At 43.3% G+C, this 26637-nt stretch overlaps 1 protein-coding gene across 1 annotated transcript in view; it reads left to right on the top strand.

Moving 5' to 3' along the window:
- ADCY5 (adenylate cyclase 5) overlaps positions 1-20287 on the top strand; it is a 222809-nt gene extending 202522 nt beyond the window's left edge. Inside the window, exons 13-21 of the mRNA XM_080399736.1 lie at positions 3564-3680; positions 5218-5382; positions 7649-7824; positions 11689-11715; positions 12575-12713; positions 15699-15962; positions 16311-16515; positions 17307-17431; positions 18902-20287. Of these exons, the coding sequence (XP_080255862.1) occupies positions 3564-3680; positions 5218-5382; positions 7649-7824; positions 11689-11715; positions 12575-12713; positions 15699-15962; positions 16311-16515; positions 17307-17431; positions 18902-19030 (1347 nt within the window). The 3' untranslated portion in view covers positions 19031-20287. The remainder of the gene's footprint in view (positions 1-3563; positions 3681-5217; positions 5383-7648; positions 7825-11688; positions 11716-12574; positions 12714-15698; positions 15963-16310; positions 16516-17306; positions 17432-18901) is intronic.
- Positions 20288-26637: the final 6350 nt, after the last annotated feature.

Genomic DNA, 26637 nt, shown 5'->3' with positions numbered 1-26637 from the left:
AAAATCCTTAACTTCTGGTATCTACACTGCTGTGTTGAATTCAACTTCTTGCATGTTCCTGGAAGCACATATGAGAGAAATTTCAAGTTATCCTTTATGAGAAAATATGTTGTTCTGTAGCTTACATAGGTGCAGCTTGCCTGCCTGTTTCTTTGCCTCCCAAAGCTGGTCTAGATGCTCCTAATTTTGGGTTTTTTTTTCTTAAGCAGGGGAAAAAAATACCTCTGAAAACTGTACTTGTTTAGTAGACTAATAAATCACCGTGAAATACGTTACATAAGTGCACTTGCAATATTAAGTTGCCTGGAGATGTCTTTTACTCCAGAAGCATCTTAATGTGCTTCAAAATGACTCAAAGGCTTTTATTACAAATTGAAAAATCAGAATGTAAAGACCTCATAATTTTTTTCATCTCGCAAGACAACAGCAATTATCTAAGCCGTTTTCCATGTCCACAATATATGTTAAGAACCAAAAAGGAGAAATAGTACTCTTCTGTCTGCCATCAGCCATTATTGCAAAGTACAGCTTTTATTTAGTGTATTTTTTGTCATGCAAATGACTGGAGGTTGTGGATCATTTTCAGTGTAACACTAGTACTTGTTGGATCGCTTGTTAAATTTGGACTTCCACCTGTACAACAGTGCTTTGCCTTCCCTTTGTATATTCATTGGTACCTGCATTCTTTCAGAGCCTCTGTCTTCTGGGAGATAGTATCTTCCAGCAGCATTTATGCATTTCAATTCAGAATGACCTGGAATCGACTGGACAATACAATTTTCTTTTTCCCACTGTGGTTATTTTTCTTTACATGGGCAATTTTAAGAGGGCTAATGAGCTACCTCAAGCTTGTGTGGCAACCCAAATGTAAATCTTGGCTTCCCAAATGGATCATGTTCTTTCTTTCAGCCCCTGTTATCAATACTGCACATGCAGGTTTAGAGCTGCCATTTCATCAGACCTTGCCTTGTCCTTTTCTTCACTCTGGCAAGATTTGAGTCTTATTAAGTGGAGTAAATGGTGTTGGATAATACAAACCAATGGGCTAACTCACAACAGTATAGGATTTTCACCATACTATAACATCTTGATGTTCTGCTTCTTTTCCTAGGACAGAAGGGTTTTTATTTTATTTTATTACAATATGGGAGAGGAAATAATCTTCTTTTCTTTTTTCTTCTTTTTTGTTATACCCTTGACTTGTGGATGTTTTTATGGAGGGAACATTGCTAGACTGGAGCTGAGTTGTCAGAGCTGACACAGGTCCCCCATTTCTGGCATAGAAGTCCTCCAAGCTGCAAGTATTCCTCGTCTCTATCTGCCTTTGTGAGAGGGAAGAGCATTATTTATGTTGCAGAGCCTCCATGAATGTTGCTTGCAAGGCAGAGGTTCCTCAGATGCGTGGCATGGTTGTACCATTGTGCTCTCTGTTGCAATCCTGACCTCCTATGGTTTTTGGCATCCGTTTCCTCTTCAGGATTTTTTCCAGCTGTATTTGTTTACTGACCTAAAATTTTCCCTAGTTTGCAAAGTAATGAGAACCAAGATTAATACAAAGAAAACATGTTTTCATTAGAATTTAAGTGTCTTTCACTGATAGCTTTGCTTGATATCTCAGGCTTGGTTCAAAGTCAGGCTTTTTTGGGATCATTGGCAGCAGGGGCTTGAGCCAAGATCCACAACAAAGTGCTCCCAAGTTTTATTTAGGTGCCTGATTTCCCAGAGATTACAGAAGGAGGTTAGCTCCGTGCATACCTTTGTGGAGCTTGGACTTGAGGCCTAAACAAAGGGGTGACATGAAAACCTGTCCTGCTCTAATCTAGTGAGTAAACTGTCTAAATGCAACATGAATCCTCCTTCTCCCTCCAAATCCTATAAAGTTTAGAGCAGAGGAAAGCCCCATGGCATTTCCCACATCCCTGCCCTGGTAGCGATCTGCTGCTACCTGATGTCTGCATGGAAGCAGCTGGACACGGTAGGGCAAGGAGATATTTTGGTTTGTGTTTAGCAACAGAGCCATGGATTTCTCTTTGAGCAAGGTTTATTTCTGAGAGGTGTTTTGCTTTGTTTTACAGTGTCTACATGAGCCTGAAGGGTTGCATAAGCTTTCAGTGAATTGCAATCAATCCTCATTCAGTGCAAATAAGTCATAACCCAAATTTCCCCTTTCTTCCCGCCCCCCTCCCCCCAGAGCCTTGCCCTCTCCTCTCACCTGGGGTTAGCTGGATTTTTGTGCATGTGCTGGTAGCAGTTGAAATCAGCTCTTGCAAAACTCTTGCCACAATCTCTCTCTCCCCCTGTAAAAGTCACCAGCTAATCGGTGCTTTGGCCATTCAAACACTTTGTAATTACACTGTAGGACTGCTGTGTGGGAAGCTATGCAGTGCCAAAATGTTGCATCTCTATAGATGTAAGAGTGAAGGATAAAAGGGATAAGCAAGACTTTTAATAGAAACATTAGTCATAGTTAAATTGCAGTGCCGTGTCGCTGCACTGCTAGCTTCTTTGTGTCTCTAAAAATACCCTCTAGTGGCTTGGTTATTCATGCAGCGTGCTGGTGGGGAGAGCTGGGTTCTGGAAAAAACTTTGGCAGCCTTCAGCAGAGCCTCTCTGCCCCAGCACGGTGGCATGGAGGGTTTTCTGGTGTCCATCTTTCGCTGCTCCAGCCCTGAGCTTGCACTGGGACAGTGGATGGTATATGAAGAGAAAGGGCTGGTTGCATTGTCTTCTGTACTTCTCTTGTAGCTAATGCGATGCAAGGAGGCCTCACGCGATGCTGAGGGGTGACCCTTGCTGCAAAGGGTGCCTGGTTAGCCTCCGCTTTAACACACACCATCGCTGCCCGGAATACGATGCAGCACCTAACACAAAACATGCTGGTGGCCTGCAGTCAGAAAGCAATTAGAAAAAAGCTTCTAGCTCTGATAGTAGTGAATCACTGGGACAGTCTGTCTGGGGGAGCTCTGTGATCACCCTTACCCGTGGTTATTTTTAGCCCTGTGTGTCTGTGGTGACGAGGCCAGCTCAGTCTGCGGTGCCTTTCACTAAGGGTCTGACAGATCATGAGATAGCCTGGGCTTTTCAACAGTCTGTTTCTGAAATGGCACCAGAAAGTCCTACGATATGCCTTTGCGATCAGAGGGATATGACATGTATTTTTTCATTTCTGCTTTTGTTAATTTTTGATCCAGTAATTTACAGGCTCAACCTCCTGGCTATTTCAGTTACAGATGGCTTGTGGTTTGCTTCTCACGACAGGATGAGCACAGCCCTGCGAGCCATGCTATCTCGGCTCAGGAGCCATCATTCCCATTAGGAAGGACTAAGTAGATTTGGTGAGCCAGCTGGGCCTGCTGCCACGAGGTGGTCACGTTCCTGCTCACCCTTGTCCTGGAGCTGCCATCTCCATCACCATTCCCTAACCCCTGTGTGGCTTCCGCACAGATCCTGTGCTGAAGGATGCAGGCAGCTCAAATGTGGGTTGTAATCTGTAGAACAAGTAATGATTTTACATGTTTATTTCATATTTTTTTTTTTTATTATTTCTTCCCTGTCACATCCAGCTTTTCCCAGCTCCACTCCAGACTCTTTCTAGGAAGATTGTACAGTCCAGGACCAATAGTACCTTAGTTGGAGTTTTTGCCATTATCCTGGTTTTTCTATCTGCCTTTGTCAACATGGTATGTGCACTATTTCCTTTTCACTCATATGGTTCTGCATGGTTTTCTTATTGGTGCTCTGCAGCATTGCAACCCTTAGAACCACTGGGTTTAATTTAATCCTGCCTAATGCTTACAGCATCTGAGGTCAGTTCCCCTTTGTTTTTTGGACACAGAAAAGAAATGGGAGCCTGACAGCTGCATCCCTATAGCCAGTTATATGCCTGGCACCGATTTGTGCCCATATTCTTTTCCGATTCTTTAAATACTTCTGCTCCAAGTACATAAGCCCAGCCTGATTCGTACCCCTTAGCAAAGGGCCAGCACTAGCACGATGCGTCATTTAACTCCCACAACACTGAGTGGGACTTAAGTGTTGCGTAGGCTTTGTGCCAGCCTTCTGCACAGCGCAGCATCCTGCTCCAAGTGCAGTAATCACCTAACAAGGACTGTGAAGGCTTTGAGATGCACTTCTGGGATGGGGTGCTCTAGCTTTGCACTCAAACTCAGAGAAAGACGGGCTGTTCTCTAGGACCCTGTGGCTGCTGGTTTCTCACCTGTACAAATGGCTTGAAGGCTGAATGTATTTTAAAGAAGCCACTTGAGTATTCTCTACTCTGCATACATCTATTTCGGTTTTTAAGAGAAGGGGGGGGTGGGGGGTGTGAAGGAGGAACGGACCTGGGATTAAAGCCCTGAGCTTGGAGGTAGCTACAAAGACTTCACATAGCACTCCGCTCCTCTCAGTTATGGCCTCAGCTGGGGCAGTGCTGACTTGCACTGGCATGGAGAGGCTTAAACACCTAAAAACCAGACCAGTACTTGCTCTTGCCTCAGCTTCCCAATACTCATAGTGGAGATTTAGGAACAATTTTATGTTCTGTTGAGGTACTTGAATGGGAGGCACTAACTCAGTGGCATTGACACCCCATCACCTTACTCCACAGTCGCCTGCGAAGAGCTGGTGTAGGTTGCTGAGCACCACGCAGAAATTAGAGCTTTTTTTTTCTGCATAATGTGTGGTACTTTGCACTCATGAACTGCTTAGTGTAAAAATTAGCAAAATGGACAAATGGAGCAGCACGTGGAGAAGATCAGAATGGGCCTCTGCTGCTTCCTGAGCATAACAAGCATATTAGCCTTTAAGCCTTGATGCTAAAGTCTTCCCTGTAGAAGGACCCACAGCAGCAGCTTTAGAGATGGCAAGGGAAAGTTATCAGCTGAGAAATTTCCATTAGCAGAAATAGAGCAACATCAGGACCTTGTAACAGACAGCAGGATATATTTGTATGTGTAATATGTACAGCCCCTCTGCCTGTGAACCTCCAGACATAAAGTTGTATGTGAAGTTGAACATGAAACTAGCTTTCTAGAGAGCACAGCCTGGATTTTATTAATTAATATTTGGGGGGGAGAAAAAACATAGCCATTACACATGCCATAAACGTAAGCCGGTGATTTCATTTTGCATATTTTGCACATTGCTACTTTTGCATGAACTATTTTGTTTTCTTCTCCTTGTCTATGCCATTGAGTTTAATACCATCTTTTTCTTCAGTTCATGTGCAGCACTGTGGATCTCGCCAGCTGCATGGCTGCAGAATACAACATCACTCCTGACCGGGTGGACATATGCCTTATCAGCAATCTGACTTCCAACTACAGCCTGGGCACCTTGCAGGGATTCTGTGACAGTCCTTTGCCCAACTGCAACTTTCCAGAGGTATTGCTTGACAAAAATGGGTTACAGAGCTTGATCTGAGAAGAGGCTGTAAAACCTGTGTGATAAATCTCAGTGGTTCACAGAAAAGCAAATTTGATCCTGATTGACATTATAGGACTGACACAGGCTACTATGCACAAACTTAAATGTCTGAAGTTATTATCGTGAGTCCACATTAATGTTTAAGTTCCTTGGGGCTGAATAATCAGTAGACTTCTATAACTGTTGGATCCTGCCTGTAGCAGGAAAAATTGCCTTTATTATGTCCTTAATGCATGTAGAACTGCAAGTAATTTCAAAGGAGTTTGTGGGTGCTCAGTGTTACTTGAAAATCAGTGTCTAGTCACAGATTAACCCTTCCCTCCATTGTTTTATGTCCTTATGAAAAACTTTGCTTATATATTCTTTCACTAGGTGTAATAGGTTCTGGACTCGACTCAGGCAAGTTAGCAGCCCTGATAGTGGTCTGCTTCAATTTGCAAATGCAAATCCTACCTTGTCAGAACAACTTGTTTAAAACAAAATACAAATGCTTCTAATGGCAAAAAAAAAAAAAAAAAAAAAAAACAAAAAAAAACAACAACAACCCCAAAACCAACTATGCTTTACACTCTGGTAGAAGGCTTTGCCAAAAATACAATATTTTTGCATAGCTATTCAAAGACCTTTCTCTGAGTTTTTAGGTCATGGCCATTACATTTGTTGTCTACTGGAAACTGAAAAGATCTGTCTAGGATGGGGGCAGAATTTATGACAAGGTCATCTGGGTTTATGGGGGCCTGACAGATTTATGACTGATCTGTTATCAGCCAGATGTCCAAGGTGCTACTGAAAGCCCTGGTATCCCACTGAGCATTTTTCCATTTAACTTAGCAGGAATATGGTCCCTATCTGATACAGTGAGGTTGCTGTGACCACCATTACTGTGACTTTCAACCCTGCAAAGTAGAAAGGCCCAGGAGCAAAATCTGGCACAATGGAGAACTAGAAATAGACTGTGTCCCTCATGAGGTTGTCAGGAGTGCTGGTCCAGGACAGAGAGGGATTTTATCCATGAGGAACAGCCATTTACATGCTAAGGATGCTATGGCAGCCTTGAGCCAGGTCCTGCTGGTCAGTGGGCTAAGAAGTGAGGAGTCCCTCCCCTGTACTCTGCAGGGCAGATGTTGGATCTGGTACAGGCATTGTTTGTTGCTCCCAGTGTGCTTTCAGGAGGTGGTAGGATCCTACTCCTCAGCCACAGGGAACATCCACCCAATTTTCTAGAAACTGAAGAGTCAAGTTACGAGCTGTACAAGTTATTTTCTCTGATTTAATATATAAGCAATGAACTATTGATAAATGAGCTCAGAACATAGGCATATTTCTATTTCAACTAGGGGTTGCTTTTAACTGAAAGATGGATCGCCTCAGGCATCTGATACAGGTTTATTGCCAGAAATAGGCCTGTCCGGACAGAGTAGAAGCTTAAATCTTTATAGGCTTTAAGACTGAAGGACAATAATGAGCTGGATAACATGCCTCTCTGTTTTACATCCTAGCCTTCCCATCAGCCATGAATGGCACCTGCAGGCTGCAATGACATTTGAAAGTACTGACATGCTAAACATTCAGTTCTCAGATGGGCAGCAGTTGCCGCCCCACCACCCACATGTGGCAGAGGGCTCCACTACCACACATGTGCACACTTCTGCAACTGCTGACAGAAAAAAATGATCGTGGTGTTTGGCATTGGTAGAATTTTGTCCAACCTTGATCTTGCCAATGGATTCAGTGTGTCACATCAGCAGGGGTGATACTTCCCAGTTGGCCTCAAGTGGGTATCTGTGCTGGTGGTGTGAATTACTAATACCCTCGGTCCCATGTATTGTGCAGGTATTTGAACTGGAGTCCAGAATCTGACCTTGAAGCACAAAGTATTCCAGCATAACTGCTTTCTGCTAATTCAGTAATCATGTCCAGGGCAAACCTACATCACAACCTTGGGTATACAGCTACGAGCCCTATGCTTCTTGAGTGTAAAGCAAATAATGCCTGATGAAGAATGCAAGAGTTTTCCTCTCCATCAATTCAGTTTTAACATTTGACCTCTAGCATGGTAGAATCCCACAGGCAGCCCCAGGTGTACGTGTTCGGTCAGCTCAACTACATAGATCCCAGTTCCTTTCTGTCCCTCTGTTTAGTTTCCTTTGTTTTCAGTTTTGATTTATTCAGCTGACATTCATTTCTCTTCTGGGTTTTTTTTCCCCTTTTTGTCTTTATACAGTACTTTACCTACAGTGTCTTACTGAGTCTCCTGGCCTGCTCTGTGTTCCTTCAGATCAGCTGTATTGGAAAACTGATCCTTATGTTAATCATTGAATTTATATATGTTCTCATTGTGGAAGTGCCAGGGGTCAACCTTTTTGACAATGCAGATCTCCTGGTTACAGCTAAAACCCAGTAAGTGTCTTTCACTTCTGAAATCTTCATCTGACTTCTTTCACCCAATGATTTCAGCGTGGCATTAGGTGGATGGGAGTGTAGAGGCTGTGGTGCAAGCAAGGGAAGGCCATGGTACCAGAGAAGGCATGGCTGTAAACTAAAGGCCTTATCAATGCTGCTCTCCACCTCTGAAGAGCAGAAGAATGCAGTTCCCTTTAAGATCTTTTTAATGTGGAACTTGACTAATGAACTATCTATTAATAACAAAATGTAACTGGAATCTGAGCAGATCTGTATTTCTTTTTCTTCTGGAAATGGGGAGCTTTAGTTAGTCATCCTCATTTCTTCTGGTATTACATTCCAAACATAGAAATGTCATTTCTCAGAAAAGAAAAAAAAATCCTCAAACAAATTTGAGCTGGCTCAGGGGTGTGATAATGAACCACCGCGGTGTTTGGACACCTGGTATATCAATCCCAGGTTGGGACAGCTGCTGTTGGACAAATATCCACATTTGAAAAGCCATTACAACAACTGGTCTCAGCACAATTCCCAGCAGGAGAGCCTGGGCTAAGTGGGAGTAGGCAGTTGCCCTTTTACTTGCAAAAGGTAGTTTGTCATCACCAGGTCGTACATTAATCATGGTGTGGCAACCTCCTTCCACTGACATGGTTACCCCTCTCCTGAAGGTCACACCAGAGAGAGAAGTTTGGCACATCCACAAACCCGTCCTCCTCCACAAGTTTCATTTCTCACTGGGAGCCGCATTGTTGTGTTACCTACTTGTTTTGATGATTTCCCCTTGTAGGCAACAATTGTACACGAATGTGAGTCAATAAAACCATGGTGTTGCCTAAAGGTGAATACGATGCCAGGGCACGTAATAAGGAGAGCTGCCTGTAAGACATGAGCAGTGGACCATTGCTGTAGTCAGGAGTGGGACAGACGAGAAGACAGTTCACGATAATGGAGAGTCCAAGGTGTGAGAGAACAATCAGAGATCTAGAAGGCACCAATTTAGGTGAAATATTTGTCAAGGATGATAGCTGTGGTTGCTCCTGTCTTGGACAGGAGGGTGGTTGAGAAGATTCACTTGGTCCTTTCCAGTGCTACCTCATATGTTATGAAGTAGCTTGTGTAGTTGCTGAGATTGTGATGGTCGTTAACCCCTTCAAGCTAGATGCATCTGGTTATTTCTGCCCTTCACATAAATATTCCATGATTTTAGCATTTCTGTGTGCCCAGTAATAATTAATGGAGGTATGGCTTTTACTGCCATGTTAAGCAAATGAAGTTATGTAGGAAACCCCATGGAGCTTTCTGTGGAGGTATGGGGAAAATGAGTTTTCCCTCCGTTTTCTTGCAGACGTTATGTATTCCAACAGTGGACGCTATTTAGCACTTTCTAACACAATTAGAGAAATAAAAGCATTTTATATCCCAAATATTATTTTATTCTTTTAAGTCAAGAATTAAGCAAAATTACAGCACTTAGAAGTATAATTTATGTCACTTCACAATCAAAATGTCAATAACAAAGTGGAGAAGGTTAGCATGTTTTCCCAGAAATAGCTTTCTGTGATGCTATATTCTCTCTCACTAAATGATACTTGTTTTGTCTGGAGAGCTCCATGCACAGCTATTTATTGTCCCAGTTTCTGGCAGTCCATTTGTGTGTTGTGGGAAATGGGAGCTCAGCATGTAGCACATAGTTCAGAGATGTACCTTATTGTCCAGCTGATAAAAAAAAAATAAGCAACATGACCTCATACTACTTTAATTGGGTGCCCGTTGTAGCTACATAATTACTGTCTGCTCTGCAGCCATTATGGTACTCTTGACTAATTAGAAGTGATGCAGATGTCACTTCACACTTCTGTGTACAAACCAACCCAGCATGCAAGCAACTGAAAGGCTGATTATAGCACATTGGGAGTTGCTAGACTTGACTGCAGTGACACACCAGTGTGGTGACACGTGAAGTATAAACTGGATGCCCAAAGCTGCTATCATATTGTCTTTTCCCTATGCCAAAGAAAAAACTAATACATTGGTTTTAAAGATGTGATAGACCAATGTAATCTTGTAAATTGGGTTCCTGTACAGCGGAGCCCAAAGAGCTTTGCCCAGTGATTTCTTCATCAAGCCCATCATTTCTGTTCGAGCTGTGGTTTGTGATTTAGAGGGCTGTCTGTCCCTGCCATCGTGGTTGTGAGAAGGCTTCTGCCCTATGGGAGCAAAATCAGCCACCTTTCCTGCTAAAAATGTGGACTTAACTTGAGCAGGCGTGTATCTAGCAAGCTTCTCTCTGTGTTACCTTCCAGTAATTAAAGAGCCATCTGCTGCTGGAGGTGTCTGGCACATGGGGGAGCAACCTACCAATGTTATGCCATTATTGCTTGCACTGGGCGTTTTGACTTATCCAGAGTGTTATTGTAAATATTGAGTTTGGTACATTTCCTAGTCTCTGCTGAAGATTTTAGAGCAAGCCTAACCACCCACAGTGAGCTGCAGCCCCAGTACAGAAGGTCAGATCTGCCATGCTGCCATCATAAGACAGAGCGATAATGAGGGGCAGTCAGTCATCCTTGGCCAGGTAGTGATTTAGGGGAGTAGGGGAATCATGCTGCATGTGGGAAGTGTTTCCAACTCTATCTAGATCCAACTTTTAGTGTGGGAGTCACTATCCCCAGGGTTCCTACATCGTGTCCATATCCAAGCACATGTGTTCAGTGTTGGAGCTGGCCAAAAGGCCGTGCAATAAATTGTGTGCAAGACAACAGTGGGTTGCAAAATCTGTGTCAGAAGAAATTCCATGCTCAGAGCTGCAGAAAATGTCTCAGAACCAACAAGGTTAGAGAGTCGCTATGCTTTTATTTTTTAATTTTATGCCCAGTTAGGCTCCCTCAGCTATTTCAATTTTGATGATTTGTATGTCTGATTCTGTAGTGAGAGGTTCCCTTCAGCCCCAGAAAACTGTGGCCTGAAGCTCTCGAGACAGCCATAAGATTCTCAGGCTAAAGATGTATCGTGTTAGTAGCCTGCAAAACTGTAATTGCAACAATGACACTACAGTAATTTTACCACTGATCTCCTTCTTTCCATTTAAATAGCTTTTTAAGAGATCCATGTACATGATTCTCAGCCACCTAATATTCCACCCACACTTGAGAAGAAACCCAGCAGCATTAAGCAATCAATCAGTCAGGAACTCAGACAGCTACTACCTACCAGAGAGCTCCTTTCCAACCTTTCACTGTAAGACAAGCACACCTAAAATCTTCTCCAGCAGCCGTTTCATATGAGTACCTTGCACTATTGTGAACAGTAATAGCAATTCATGTAAGGGTTTCTTTAGTGCAGTTGTGTGTGCTACCCATAGCTGGCACAACACGAGATCAGTAACTTGCAGAAGAAGGGAGTAGTGCTACAGTTAAAGGAATTAAACACATCTCCATGCTACAATAAATGGGGAATAGAGGAGCTGTCCCTTACAATGTATTAGCCCAAGGCTTCCTTCAGATAAAATTTTCCAGCCTGACCTAATGAAGTAGTGACGGATGCACAAGCATTTGCTAAGCATCCCACACTGACATTAAAATCCCAAATGATTCTCTGACACTTAATGCTGCTTGGGTATTTTAACCACGTTAACCATGTGGCACCATCGCTCTAGATTTTTGAGTGTAGCAGAGACGACACACACCCCACCCCACCCACCCCCACCCCCCACACACACCTTCTTTTGCTTTAAAAGGGCTTATAGCCCCACACAGTGTTTGAGTTGCCACATTGCAGAAGTGCTGTTGGATGATGTATGGAAGGACGAGTGCTGGAGGGAGCCAAACATTCTGCTAACCTTGTATTTGTGGTTTTTTTCAGCGTGTTTCCAAATACAACGTTCCCATGGTGAGTCACTCTGGCATGAAATATTTTTATGGGGTTTTGTTGGTAGGCATTTTCTGTTCACAAGGTGCAGTATATCAGCATGTTGACTCACCAGCAGTGCCTGGTATTTGGTTATGCGTTGCTGTGAGCTGGTGCCACACAGTGCAAACACCCTAAGTGGACTGACTGCTGCCCTTTTGTATGTATAGCTAGTCTCAGAGCATCCCCCTTCTTGTGGGACTTATGTCAACTTGCTTTACAGAGCACCTCATAGAGCTTATTTGTAAATACAAGTCAAGGTTTTATCAAAATAATATTTTCATTCTGTATAGTTTTATAATTCAGATTTAACAGGTTTTATTTGCTTGATTTTCAGAAGGGATGGGAATGTGTCTTAGTGCTCTTTTCAGCTTATAGAATACTTGCTTACAAAACAAATGCCTTTAAGAAGTGACTAATATAGAGAAGCAGTGAGAGTTAAGAAGCAGTAAGTATAGAACAGTTCCAGACTTAGGAGGCTGGGGAAGCCAGTGCAGGAGACACAGTGAACACAGTTTGAAAAACTGTCAGCATTTTGGTTTTGCCAAGCACAGTGGTGGCTGAGCATATATGACCATTCTCTAAAAAAAATGGCTTTTTTTAAGAAGTTGGATTAAATTTCCGATTTCAAAGTCCTGCTTTAGAAACCGGTGCCTATGAGCCAAACTCCTCAGCTTTTTGCAGGTATTGATTGTCCCTTTACCAACACATGTTTTGAGGGGAAAGAAAAATGCCTTTTCTTCAGAGGCTGGTTAGTCTTTAGTGGGAACTGTGGAGTGTAGCTAAGCTGTGTTTCTCCACATTGAGGCTAACTGGGAAATTCTGCTCTTTTCATTCACAGCAGCAGCTCTCCAACAATGACACGAGTTGCACTGAAGATTGTGACCCCTGTCATCATTACTGTCTTTGTCCTGGCGCTGTACTTGCACGCCCAGCAAGTGGAATCCACTGCAAGGCTTGACTTCCTCTGGAAACTCCAGGTTAGTGGGTGTTTGTTGTGTTGGAGGGATACACATAGTCACTGGCATTCGTATAAAACTACTGAGCTATTCACTATCGAGTTGAGTGTTAGAGAGTGTCTTTGAATTTAATCTGGATCTGGCATATAACTGAGCATACTAGTAACGCTCTGCTCTTTTTTGGTACTTTGCATACTCAGTCCTTCTCATCCTGGTTATTTAACAGATTAACAACGAAACTTTGCTTCCTTGTAATGCACTTTGGATGGTCCCCACAGTAAAGGGTTATAGATCTGAAGACTGAGGTTAATGAATTTGGGCAACTGAGCCTGTGACTTTTGCAGGAACCTGTAATATAACATGATTTGTAAATATAAGAAACTCATATTCACTGCTGAATTGTTTCCCAGAGTTTAGTGAGCTTTAGTTTGCTGTGTTCAGGGGTGTGAAAGATTGACGTTTGCATTTTCATTCACTTTCTTGTTAAGCAGTGGGAATGGGCTTGATATCCAGCCTTCATTAGCTCCTAGGCAGCAGCACTGGATAGCAAACACACTACAGATAATGCCACGCTGCGCTCCTGTCCCCGGGTTCAGTGTTAAAGTTTTCACTATTTGTGCCCACAAGTGATGTTGTGGCATTGTATGTGATTCTCAAGCAAGCAGGACAGGTGTCACCTCTACCCAGAACTCATAGCTGGGGGACTGCAGGATTGCAGGTTTTATATAGATGTTTTTACCTTCTGGATGGCAGGACACCATTCTAATAATAGGTGGTCTCAGCAGTTTGAGTAGGAGGCACTGAGGAAGCACCAATTAATTAAAGCTCCTTGGGAAGCAGATAAACATTGTTATCCTCGTTTAGAAACGGCACAACAATGGAAGGGATGAGCTGACTTGCCTGTCCCAGGTCTGGGCTCAGCTGGGCAAAGCATTTGTTTCCCCAGACAGAGCTAAGTGTTCTCTTTGTTCTGTCCAGACATATGACCTTCTAAAGGGTCCTTCCTTGTTTAACTTCTCCCATTTCAGAAACCAGCATCCATGAGCAAAGTTGTAAGTGCTTTTCAAGTATTGCTTGTGCCTTTACCAAAGTACTTAGGGGATATGGGGAGGTTACCCCTTCTTCTGTCACAAAGTGAGGGCTGGAGAGTGTGTCTGAGCTGTGTTCATCCACACCAAGGGCCAAATGTGCCAGGAAACTCATTCCTGTTTTGGCTTCAGCTCTCCAGCAATGACAAAGTAATTGGAAAAAAAAAAAAAAAAGATTTGAAGAAGACCCATTTCAAAAGACTGTATGTTTTGCCTGGTGCCTCTGCTGAAGGGGAGGGTGCTGTACACAGGACAGCTCTTCAGAGCTCCCATAAGCTGTGCAGCCCCTGTCTCAGCTGTGCCTTCCCCAGCCCTTGCCTCACCTGACTCTGTCTTTTCCTTTACTCATATGCAATATTCAAAATGGCAAAAAGTAAAATAAGGAGGGAAAAATACTGCTGATGTCAGATAGTGGGGGAGGGAGAGGTGATCAGTACACACACCTCTGTGCCTTTACCTACAAACCAGAAGCAATGAATTGAGGTAACGATGGTATTGTTCAAGTCTGCAAAGAGAAATCAAATCTGGTTCTGAAGTCTGATTAAGCTAGTGAACTCTAAATGCTTTTATTTTAGTCACCTAGGCCTAGGTACATACTAGGTGTCTGTCATGGTTTAACCCCAGCCGGCAACTAAGTACCACACAGCTGCTTGCTCACTCCTCACCCAAAGGAATGAGGAGGATAATCAGGAAAACAGCAAAACTCGAAGATTGAGATAAGAATAATTTAAATAAAATAAGATTTAAAAAATAATAATAGTAATAATAACAGTAATGAAAAGAAGGGAGAAGGGGAGCACAATAAAATCCAAAGGGAAGGAGGGAAACCGCCCCCCAGGTGATGCACAACACAACTGCTCAGTGCCTGCTGACTAGTGCCCAGCCAGTCCCCGAGCAGCAGGCAGCAGCTCAGCCAACTCCCCCCAGTTCGTATACTGAGCATGATGTTCTATGGTATGGAATATCCCTCTGGCTGGTTCGGATCAGCTGTCCTGGCTCTGTCTTCTCCCAATTTCTTGTGCCCCTCCAGCCCTCTCGCTGGCAGGGCATGAGAAACTGAAAAGTCCTTGACTTAGTATAAACATTACTTAGCAACAACTAAAACATCAGTACATTATCAACATTATTCTCACACCACATCCAAAACACAGCACTGTACCAGCTACTAAGAAGAAAATTAACTCTATCCCAGGTGAAACCAGGACAGTGTCCTAAGGTACATCCTTCCTGAAGCTCTGGTTCCAGCTGAACATTAAACCCAAATCCACACACATTAGCACAGAAACAAGACAACCTATCCTCCTCATGATTCCCTTTGCCCAGACATACCCACCACCACAGGACTCGTGGGATTTATAGGCTGGTGAAAAGTCCTCTCTGGAGTTTTGGATTGGCCTGTTTCCTGGGCTGCATGGTAACTGTACTTCGTGACCATCATTGCACCTCAGCAGACCTTGTGGAAAAGGAGAGTCCTTTTAATTAGCTACATGAGCATTTGGAGGGTGCAGGGAGAGCATTATAATTCAGTGCTTCTCATGCAGTCAGAGCTGTCTGTGTTCTCCTGAAACCTGCTGTGCTTGACTGGGAAAGCCAAATGGGTGTTTTCATGGATGGCAGGATGGCAGTGGAGTTCCCCAGAAAGAACAGACCTTGTACAGGTTACCCAATTCAGGGCCTAGAAATACAACAATATTGGATTTTGGTGTTACTCTGTGCCTGCTTTTACATACACACACAGAGACAGACCATCTTCCACAGCAAAACACAAGTTTCTGCATCTCTCTAGTTCTGCTCGCCTTTGCAGTTTCCCCCTTTCTTGTTTCTGTCCTCCCTGCAAGTTCATTTTCAGCTTTTTTTTCCCTCCTCAGAGCAGTTACCAAAAGAGTAAGCACATCACTGTTTCTCCCCTTGAAACTAGGCCACTGAAGAGAAAGAAGAAATGGAGGAGCTTCAGGCCTATAACAGACGCCTCCTCCACAACATTTTGCCGAAGGACGTGGCAGCCCACTTCTTGGCTCAGGAGCGGCGAAATGATGAACTGTACTACCAGTCCTGTGAGTGTGTGGCTGTCATGTTCGCCTCCATAAGCAACTTCTCAGAGTTTTACGTGGAGCTGGAGGCCAACAACGAAGGGGTGGAGTGTCTGAGACTGCTCAACGAGATCATTGCCGATTTTGATGAAGTAAGTCGCAGAAAATCCGGGTGGGCAGAGTGAACCTAATCAATGAGTTTAGTTGCACTTTGCTGAGCTCCTAAAGGAAGGTGGCTTATTGAATCCTTGTGCCATGGTTCATTTTTCCTCACGCCAGAAGTCTTTGATTCATTTTTTTTTGACCACATTAAAATCCTTTCTATTCCTTCACCGCTCCTCCAAGTATCTGATCCCCTTTCTTCCTATTCTTCGAGTAGCAGAGGCTCTGGCCAGTACTTTTTGTAGTGCTTGTACTAAGAGAGGACACGTGGCAAGGATATTACCAGTATATATGTGTTTGTCAAGGTTTTTTTCACTACTTTTGCTCTTGTGAAACAGATAATAAGTGAAGACCAATTTCGGCAGCTGGAGAAGATCAAGACCATCGGCAGTACATACATGGCTGCATCAGGCCTCAACGATTCCACTTACGACAAGGAAGGGAAGACGCATATCAAAGCTCTGGCTGATTTTGCCATGAGGTTAATGGACCAAATGAAATACATTAATGAACATTCATTCAACAACTTCCAGATGAAGATAGGTAATGTCACTGTGTTTACAGGATTAAGTATAGCTAGTGATCATTCTGAGTTGGGGATTTTATGGAGTGAAGCCCACAGATGTTACCTTAGCTGTACAGTGATGTTAATTGTCTTGTGCCTGGTGACCACTTTGGCCTCCATGGAACATCAAAGCAGCTTTGTTAGGGTCACAGCATTATTACTGAAGCTCCCTGGGGAATTAGGAGCAGTTGGGCAATTGACCTTGGCGCAGAGAAGCTCCTACTACAGCATGATCTCACATGGCAGTTGAGCTTGGACTCATTTTGCCTGTGATGTGCTCCCTGCCCACACCCCCTGTGGTCCCAGGCTTTGCCATCCTTGGACATTAAATTGTCTTTCAAGTCAGGGAATAAAAAGAGACAGAAAAGGAGAAAGAGAAGAAACGTGAGGGTAAGTGTGGTATTTGTTCTGGAAGGCCACCGGGCTGCTGCCTTACAGGCGCTCAGCGTTGCAGCAGCTGTATAGTGACTTCCAAGTGAGCAGTTTGCTTGGCAACTGGATGGCAAATAACCTTACCCTGATACCTGGTGCTGGAAAGTAGCTCTGGATTGAGCAGATCCAGCCTGTGCTGCCAGACAGGCATAATGGATCAAAGACTATGACTTTTCTTTAAAAGTTTCTTTGCCCACGGTTTGGCCGTGGCTTTACATGTCAGGGTGAAGCACAACTAGAACCAACAAAGCTCAGGATGTTTTTTATTGTCTGAAAAATAATTTGCCTCAGGCTTCATGTGGATCTGGGCATTGTGGGATTTCTCCTCTCCTTCCAGGCCTCAATATTGGTCCTGTTGTAGCTGGGGTGATAGGAGCACGCAAACCCCAGTACGACATCTGGGGCAACACGGTGAATGTAGCCAGCCGAATGGACAGCACCGGTGTGCCTGACAGGATTCAGGTAAGGAATTCACTGGAAAACTTCCACTGCCAGCCCTCTGTCACTTTTGGGTTTTGAAACGTAATTAGAATTGCAATTTTGGTTTCATTTTATTCCTTTATGCCATACATACGCAGTACTGAAAGAAAAGCCAGCTGGGGAATACTAATGGTACCATCAAGTTTCGCTTTTTAATCTTGACCAACTTTTCAACCTTTGGTCAAAAACTTGCCACTTAGGTCTGGGTGGAAGCATTGAGCTGAGTTTCCTTCCCCAAGTGCCTCATTGGCACTGTGAGCACAATCCTGCTGCAATACTTACACCCTCGTGCTGCCAGCTTTGCTGTTTGGCTGTGTGCAACTGCAGCTTCTTTTATTTTCCAAGGGCTTGATTCAGTTATGTATTTCTGTAACTCACTTCTCTGTTCACAATGTACGTATTGTGAGGCTAGCAACAGCCCGGGCATCAATGCAAAGGGGATATATAACTAGAGAAAGAGGATGGTTTAAGGGGTTAATGTAAGACTGTCTTGCAAGCAAATGTGTCCTTGGCCCTCAGACAGTGACCTTTCCAGCGATTCCATTCCACTGTCCTGCTTTCGCTGAGCCAACGTCCACAGTACCAGATTGTCATTCCTTGGGAAAGTACTGAAGGGATATAAAAATAGTTAGAATAACTGATGTAAAACCCGAGAGGGGAAGCCATGCTGTTTCTTTCCAATTAAGCTGTCAGTTAACTGGATCAATATTTATCCAACATCCTTTAAACTTTCCTACAAGATGGTCCAAGAACAATTTTCATTCTAGTTAAGCAAATCAGCACAGCAATAGGAAGCCAGAAATGGAAATATTTAAAGCCACCTGGAAACCAGTGAATAAATACATTGTAATAAATAAATAGCTCTGAAAATATGGTTGTTAAACTTCTGTTACTCTGCAGCACAATTGTTTCTGAATGGCATCTGCAGAGACAATTTGGATGCTGGCTAGATTATTCCATTTCCTTGGTCTTTCTCATTGCCAGCTACCACCTTCTCCTTTGTAAAAACAACCCCCTGAACAAATCCTAAATTTGTATATCCACTGGGTAATTTCCAGGTCATTTTTGAGGACTTTTTAAATATGTTTAACCCATTTTCCTACTACCACTCTGGTGATATCATGAATGCATCTGAGCAGACTGCACTGCCAGGTGCATTTTTAAAAATGTGACTTACTTGTTTCTTTTTATCCTGTGACCTCCCTGAAAAATGCACTTTTCCCCACGTTGTGTACCATGTGTGACTGGCTTCTGTAGTTTCTCAGTTTCTAAAGGTTGTGTGTGTTCTGCAACTTGTGCCAACCTTTCAGTTAGTGACTGAGCTGCAAAAGTCAAACGACTTAGAAACAAAACAGTTGATCCTACTTTAACTTTGTGCATTATTCCAAAAGCAAACGAAAAGACTAAGTGGAAGGCATGACAAGCATCTGCTTATTCTTGTTTATTCTGCAGGTAACAACAGACATGTACCAGGTTTTAGCAGCCAACAACTATCAGCTGGAATATCGGGGGGTCATTAAAGTCAAAGGCAAAGGAGAAATGACCACCTACTTTCTAAATGAAGGGCCTCCAATTAGTTAGCACCGATTGCAGCGTCACTCAGATGGAATTTGCATTAGACAAGATTGTGAATTGGAGAAGAATCACTTTTTGGCAGTAAAGCTGAAAATGCAGCGCAGTTGAAATTACACACCGTGACTCTAGAGCTGGTATCAGCAAACTCTTTGGCCACCCGTCATGAAAGGCGATGGGAAGAAACCACCTTGGAGTTGTTCCTGGCTGAGTGCTAAGTCGACCAAAGATGTGGTACAACACAGTTTCACAGATAAGACATGAATTTGGAATTCTTTAAAAAGGCTGCTACGACAGGATGATACAAGAAGCTATTTAAGTATTTATTGACGCAACACAACATTTACTTGGTTGAAGGAATGTATGATTCACTACAAAGAATTATTTTGGAATGGATTTGCACTCCCATAATGTTTCCATCCCATACTGCCAGCTATTTGAAGTGTACCACTGTGCTTTTATTAGCTGTTTTGAATGGGCTTTCAAAATTGACACCCACTGTTGCAGCACACAAAAAAGCCTCTTAGAAGGGCATTGGTAATGTCTTGGTGTGAAAAGACGTTATAGCTCTGGCCCCCTCTTTTCCCTTCTTCTACATGGCTAAATGACTGCTCTTCTGAGTGGGTCTGGCACGTCTGACGAAGGGGAAGACCGAGATAACGGAAGATGGCTCTACAACCATATTTATTAAAGTCTTCTGTGCTCTTCTTTGGTATCTATCAGTTTACATGGGAAAGACTAGATGTAAACAAGAGACACTTTGTGGGGGGAACTCCCCTGAAATTTGTTGTGGGTTTTTTTGTATTTTTTATTTTGTAATATTGAAAACATGGAGATCTAACAGATATACCAAATTCTATATTTTGTAAATTATATATAAATTAGAAGGCAGGCTGTCCACACCAAGGTGTGGTGGGAGGTGTATATAACCTGTAGACTTTTGTGTAATCTTTTTCTGCATAATACTTTGAACACAGACTTGGCAGTTTTCAGATTATCACTATACAATCAACCAACAACAAACAGGTGAGTTTCCAGGCTGAATCAGATGCATTTTAAAATGAAAATCCAGAAAAATCTGCAACCCCAAAGAAGAGGAAAAAACAAAATGCGGTAGTTGCACAGTTGTTCCGTGCAGCATTCAAGCGGTGGGTGGCATCTTAACAAATGGAAACACCTTTGAGTTTTAGCTACCGAGATGGTATCAAACATGTCAAAAAGAGCTCTAAGCAAACCCTCTAACTCTAACAGGAGCTCTTATAAGAAGAGGAAAAAAAAAAAAAAGCTGATTTGAACTTTTCTTTTTAAAAAATCATTTTTCATAGATGGTCTTAATAGAATCCTGCTGATATGAGAGTTGTCTGATATTGTAACTGCCATTTGACATTACAAGGAACTATGTACTGCAGCATCAAGTTGACTTTCCTGTAGTAGGCACTTATTTAAACTGAGTCACAGATTTTCAATTTTCAGGAATTAGGTGATCTTCAAAAAAGGTTATGATGGCAAGTGTGTATATGAGGTGGTCAACCTTAAAATACAGTGCCATTGATGTTGTGTTGGAGACATCTTTATCACGAGTGGGGGGGTTTATGAATAGTTCACTGTTATCATTTATGTACCTTTTTTAACTATTAAAGAAAAAATCCCTTGCTATTTTATTAAAAAAATGAATTTTAAAAAAAAGCTATATTTTTTATATTCTATAAGGGCAGAGTTTTGATATTGAATTTGGCTAGCACTAAAAACGACTCCAGTCTTTTGACATTTAATAAAGTTCTTTTCCACTCTTCTCAGGGCAGAATTATTGTAGTACTAACAGCTTAATGATTGCACTATGGTGGTGGCGATTTATTTTTTTCCTACTCGACAAAGAGAATCAGTGAAAATCCATGGGCCTGTCTTTAATTAATTTGCTATATTGCTAAGCATAACCCGAGCATTAAGCCATTTAAACGTGAGCTTAAATGGCATTGCCTCTTCCCTTTCTCCCTTCCACTAGGAAACATCTCTGAAAAGTATAGTATATTGACTTCTGTAAAACTGCCAAGTCTGCCCTTGTACTATACTTTTGCTCCTTTACATCCTTCCTGGTTTGCAGAATACTTAAGTTGCATCACACCTTTCTCCCCTCTCCTCCATCTTCCCTCCCTTTTACACCCCCCCCCCCCCAGTGTCTCATTCCCTTCATGCCATACACTCAGTTTTAGGTTTGCTTTCTGCTTTACAAAAGTCTGCAGTCTTCTTAACTTTTGATTCATCTTATGAAGTTGTGTTGTCAATGAAATTTCAAGTCCCCAGTATCTCTAGGTGTGATTGTTGACAGTGTGTCATGATCATTTCAAGGGGTATTCACACACTCTTTACTCTGGATCTTGCAAAAATGGATACAGTTATGATTTCCCATGGAAATTGAAATTATTTAAGTAATTTAACTATATTAAACACTGTTTCACTGGTAAAGCGTCTCTGTTTTATTTTAGCTGCATCTGGTTGGTGAAGCGATCAGACGCAAGTTGTGCAGGAGATGATACTGAATCTGCAAACAGAAAGGTCCAGTTCTTGACTAGCACTGGTGGACGGCTGTTTGGAGCACACCGGTACTACGCAGTGCCCGGTTACAGAGCCTCTAGGGCTTGTAGGTCCTTCTTGTGCACCCACTTGCCTTTAAACATTCATCTCGGGATAGCTGGCAAAGCCCTGCTGTGGCACTGTGGCTAAATATATTGGTATAACTTAATAGCTTAAATTTGTGTGTGGGTGTGTGTCCTATTTTTTAAAAAAACTGAGTGTATTTTAAAATGTATATCACCTTTGTCAAAGATTTCCCCAGGTACCTCAGCACTTGTCCTCTCAGGGGCACCTGGAAGGAGGCAGCAGTGTTTGTCAATCTAACATTTTCCATCTTTACAGGTAAAAGTAAATGCCACATGTAACTATACCAATTAACAGAAGACTGAAGTATAACTGAGAAACAAGAAGCTGCAGCTTTCAACTGACTTTTTTAGTTGAGGAGACATCACACAGGTAACTAAGAACCGAATGACTGACAAACTGTTACTTGTTAGGAGAAATTTGCTAAGTGTACTGGGAATGGAGCTGCATTAACAAAACCCCATGAAATACTTAGTATCACCAGAAAGATGGTGAAGAACTATTTAATACTTTACATGTTCTCCTACATGATCACACAAACAGCAATTTAGGACGTTACCTGATGTAAGCGATTTTTTAAAACTGTCTAGAGAAGGGTATCCCCCAGGGGAAGGAAGCCAGCAGCCTCCTGTGCGGTGCCCTCTCCTTTAAACGCCGTACGCGGCGACGGGCTGAGCCATTTTCCCAAGGTGTTTAGCCGCTTCCCCCAGCCCAAAGCTGGCTACTTCGAATAGCTGCCTGCACATAATAAAACTATGCATTTGGGACGCACCACATTTCTTACGTGTGTCCTCTGCACGGCCACTATCCTTGCTGCCTGTGCATTACACAGCATACATGGACACCAACATCTTGTCAAAAACGGCCAAGAGGCAAATGCTTTCCTTCTGTTGACTTCCCACCTGCTCCTCACCGCACCATCACTTCTAGTTCAAAGAGCGAGCGCTTCGGACACAGCCTGAAAAAGAGCAGTTCAGCTGTTCTAGGCTGAAAAAACTCCTCAGTTTCCATTCTCTTTACCTTCTCTGTCCCAAGCTTTTCACTTCAAGGCACAAGAAGTACCGGGGATGGGTGGTGGGGGTGTCAGGAATGAGAACATTGACTTCCAGGCAGGATGGGGGATGGCAGCAGCAACACTTCCCTGCCACCTCGCAGCCAGGTACCTTACTGTAAAAAGCAGTGTTATATTTTTGAATTTCTGTCCCCGAGCACCTCACCGCCCCTGCCTGTCCTGCTCTGCCCTGGCACTTTGCGGTGCTGGCACCGACGCCGCGCTGTTGGTGCCTCCTCCGTGGCTCCCGCTGAAAGCCGGTGCGGCGAAGGGCAGGTGAGCAGGCGGTGGGCGCCAGGTGGGAATTACAGCAGTGGTGCAGCACAGCCAGAGCCCAGCACTGACGAACTCAGAGGCAATGCTGGTGCAGCACAGCACGGGTGCCATTGAACAAGAAGCTCCACAGAACAGCTCGAGAGTCCCCTGTAAGCAGCTGGCCCCAGAGAGCTTTTCTTTAAATACAGAATTTCAGATGCAAATAACTATTGCCATCTACTGGAACCGGACACGTGCAGCCTTAGCCAGGCGCTGCTGCCACTGCTGCTGGGCAGTCCCACAGGATCAGGCTGAAAGAGACCCAAAACCTCCTTCCACCACACGAGGAGGGGAGAGCACCTCACAACCTAAAGGCAGCCCCTCCTTCCACAGTAACTGATGATACACAAACTAACAAATGCAACTTAGATAAGCAAAACATAATCATCCCAGGCTGTATGTGTCACCACCAACCCCCCCCACCACCCTGGCAGCACAGCAGTCAATGGTGCAACAACACAAGACTCCACCACACCTGCTGCTGCTGCTCCTCGCTACGAGGTGCCTTTGAAAGAATCCAGAGGAGGCCTCCCCCACTATGGGCAAACAGCTTCTTGCACGGTGCAGGCCAGGTTCCAACAGGAGACGTAAATCCCCTGGTCTGTGGCTGCCAGATCTGGCACCGTGAACCCTGAGTCCCACAAAGCCATCAGGACAATGGTCTCAATCATCCTTTACTGCAGGGCTAACAACTGAGAACCTCCTGCTCTCACCACTTGGGTACAGCTTGGTGCTCTCCTGTCCTTCCAGTGACTGCTGCCATCCACTCTGAAACGGGCTAGCGGACATTCTACCTCTCCTTTTCACCTGCTCAGCAAGGAGCACGCACAACACCCCAGCACAGCCGTACCTGGCGGATGGAGAGAGAAAACCAGAAGAAAAAGAGCCACAGAGTGCCATCTTTATGTTACACACCTCCCGCTAGGAAATAGCTCACCTCAAGTTGCCTGTAGCACTAGAGAGATGCAGTTTGTGTCCTGAAAATGGCTGGAAGAAGATAGATTAGAGCTGGCTCTGAAATTATTTCATGTCACATTTTAAGTTGGAAGCAGGCACCACAACTCCCCCGGACTAGGTGAGCACACGACACCCAGCTGGTAACGTCCTTCTGTCCTGTCCTGTCTTCTTGTGGCATTTCCAGAGCAGCTCCAGTGCAACAGATGGAGCACATTCTTATTTGATTTCAAGCTTCACACGGTGCTTGACAACTAGGGCGTGTTCCTAAGCTCTGCTCAGTGTACAGGTTAGCGGGCTCACCTGACAGTGCCACCCACACGCTCCTTGCAGAAGCTGAGCTGGACACCCAGGTCGGAGCTTTGCATGCCATACTGGAGCCAGGTACCCACAGCGTGCCTATGCAGCCCCCGCTAAGCGTACCTTAAACCTTCTGAACAGGTACTTGTCATCTGCCTGTCTCAGGAGGCTTTCCCTCTGAGGAAGGAAGAAACCTTACCCTGGAAAACAAAGACTCCATAAATGCTCTGAGAGGTCTGAACATCTTTCAGATGGCTCTATAAAGTCAGGATAGCAAACAGGGGTGTACCAACTGACAAAAGTGTTCCATAAAGTTCATTAGCAAACAGTTTGATCAATAAAACTGATGAACCGTAACTTTGTTTACAAGCTAGTACAGACACAATGAAACCACTTCGCCTTACCAAAATAAACATTACCTGGAATATCTGACCAGCTACAACCAGAACTGCGCACACAGCCAGATGCTCCAGGGTTCCTCAGACTTCTGTTGAGAGATCAGCTGGCCTCTTGTCAACACAGGGCTGCAACTGGCATGCAGACCCCCCACAGCTACCCTCCTCATCACCTACCTCCAACCAGGGAAGAGTCCCTCTTGTAATGCATCCCCTTTAGAGTAACACCATTCAGAAACCATGGATTTTTGCAAGCCACAACATGTATCTAGAATGCTATTTATTCTGACAAAAAGCTGATTCAAAATAGCATGTTTAGTGTCTGGGAATGTTAATGGGCTTTTTTCAATACTAACTGTGAAAGCAAAAAACATTCATTCCATAGTACTTGCAGTGGAACTGGGGAATGAAACAGAAGGCTGAAAGGTAGTATCTCTAAACAGGTGTTCCTCAGTCCTTTGATCAAGACACTATTAATATATTAAAGAATCCACAGTGAATGTTAAGTAATCACAGTATCTGCAAAGGAAACCAGTTTCCATCCCCATCTAGTTCTCTACTAGCTTTGATATAGCTAAATATCAATCCACGTAACACATAGGTACATTCCCTCACAAAGGCTGCATTCTTTTCTACACCTCTCACTCCCTCTTTTGGACATATTCTCACAGATCTTATACACGTGTGTGTGTGTCAGTCTTCCACAAAGCAGCATGAAAGAAGAAAGCTCTGAAAAGTTATTTCCTAGCAAATTTTCACAATTCACGAATGAGACGAGTTCTTATCCCCTGCTATTGGCCCAGACCTCAGATTAATTGAAGAAAAATACACAAGGATGTGACTAAATCTCTAGAAGCTCAAATAGGGGACTCTAAGGTAATCAAACCTCAAACAGCAAGATATATACCTAGTCAAACTTTGGGCCAACCCTTCCTGAAACTGCCTGTAAACACACAGACCTTATTCAAAGAAAAATAAGGTATTGTGGGTGTTGGATGGACTCATTCCAACCTTAAAGAGGGCTTAATTTATAAATACAGCATGAAGTCGGCTCTGCTTCCACTAAATCCCACAGAAAAACTGAGAAACTATGAATGGCCTTGTGCAATTTGAACTAAAATAAAGCATGTTGTTCAAGAGAGTAGTCTTCTTTCATAAACTCATCTTCATAAGTCTAATAAGTATCTAATAAAATCAGCAGGGAAACACCTACTATTTCTCTGAATGCTGAATTTGTATAAGCACATGGAAAATCCTGGGAGTTTTCAGTAAATTCTCACCTCCAGCTTGGCCTGGTGTATCTTGTTTCTCATCTCACACAAAATTTCAGCAAGTTCTAATATTATAGTAAAATTAAAGTAGTATGTTCAAAAGCCATGTTTTTAGCACCTAGTAATATCAGGCAATGAAGAACAGTCATGCCCATTAACTTTTCATTGTGAAATGGCATTTTTATCAGTGCCGTAAAAACAAGCAAACAAAACCCCAACTGTCTTCTATTACACTGACAGCTGCATTTTTCCATTATACCTGCTGATCAGCAATTAAACACCAGCATAACTGGAATGCAATAATGGCTCCTGATGCTATGACAAAGGAAGTTTTCATTCCTTAAAAATGCATCTTTAGGAATAACAGGAAGGGAAGGTGTCTCAGAGAAATCAAGATTCTCTGCCAACACAAACTGAAAAAATGACACAAGAGAAAATCCTTCACGTGCACGACAGCCTGAATTAAAAACTAGGCAGTACTTCAGGCATTCATAGCAGCTTCCCCTCCTATCAATGGAGGTGAAGTGAAAAGATAGGTGTAAGGATGCTTCCAGACTTTGTAAGCATGACAAAACCTGTTTTTATACTTAAAACATGAATAGCTATATTTTTTAATCATTAACTTAAAATAGTAGACTGCTTTTCACCTTTTCTGATGTCCAGAGTTCAGAAAGG

Source organism: Falco punctatus (assembly GCF_963210335.1).
Source record: "Falco punctatus genome assembly, chromosome: 8".
NCBI classification, from domain to species: Eukaryota; Metazoa; Chordata; class Aves; order Falconiformes; family Falconidae; genus Falco; species Falco punctatus.
The sequence above is the reverse complement of the archived record's forward strand: the minus strand, read 5'-3'. Positions and strand labels throughout refer to the sequence as shown.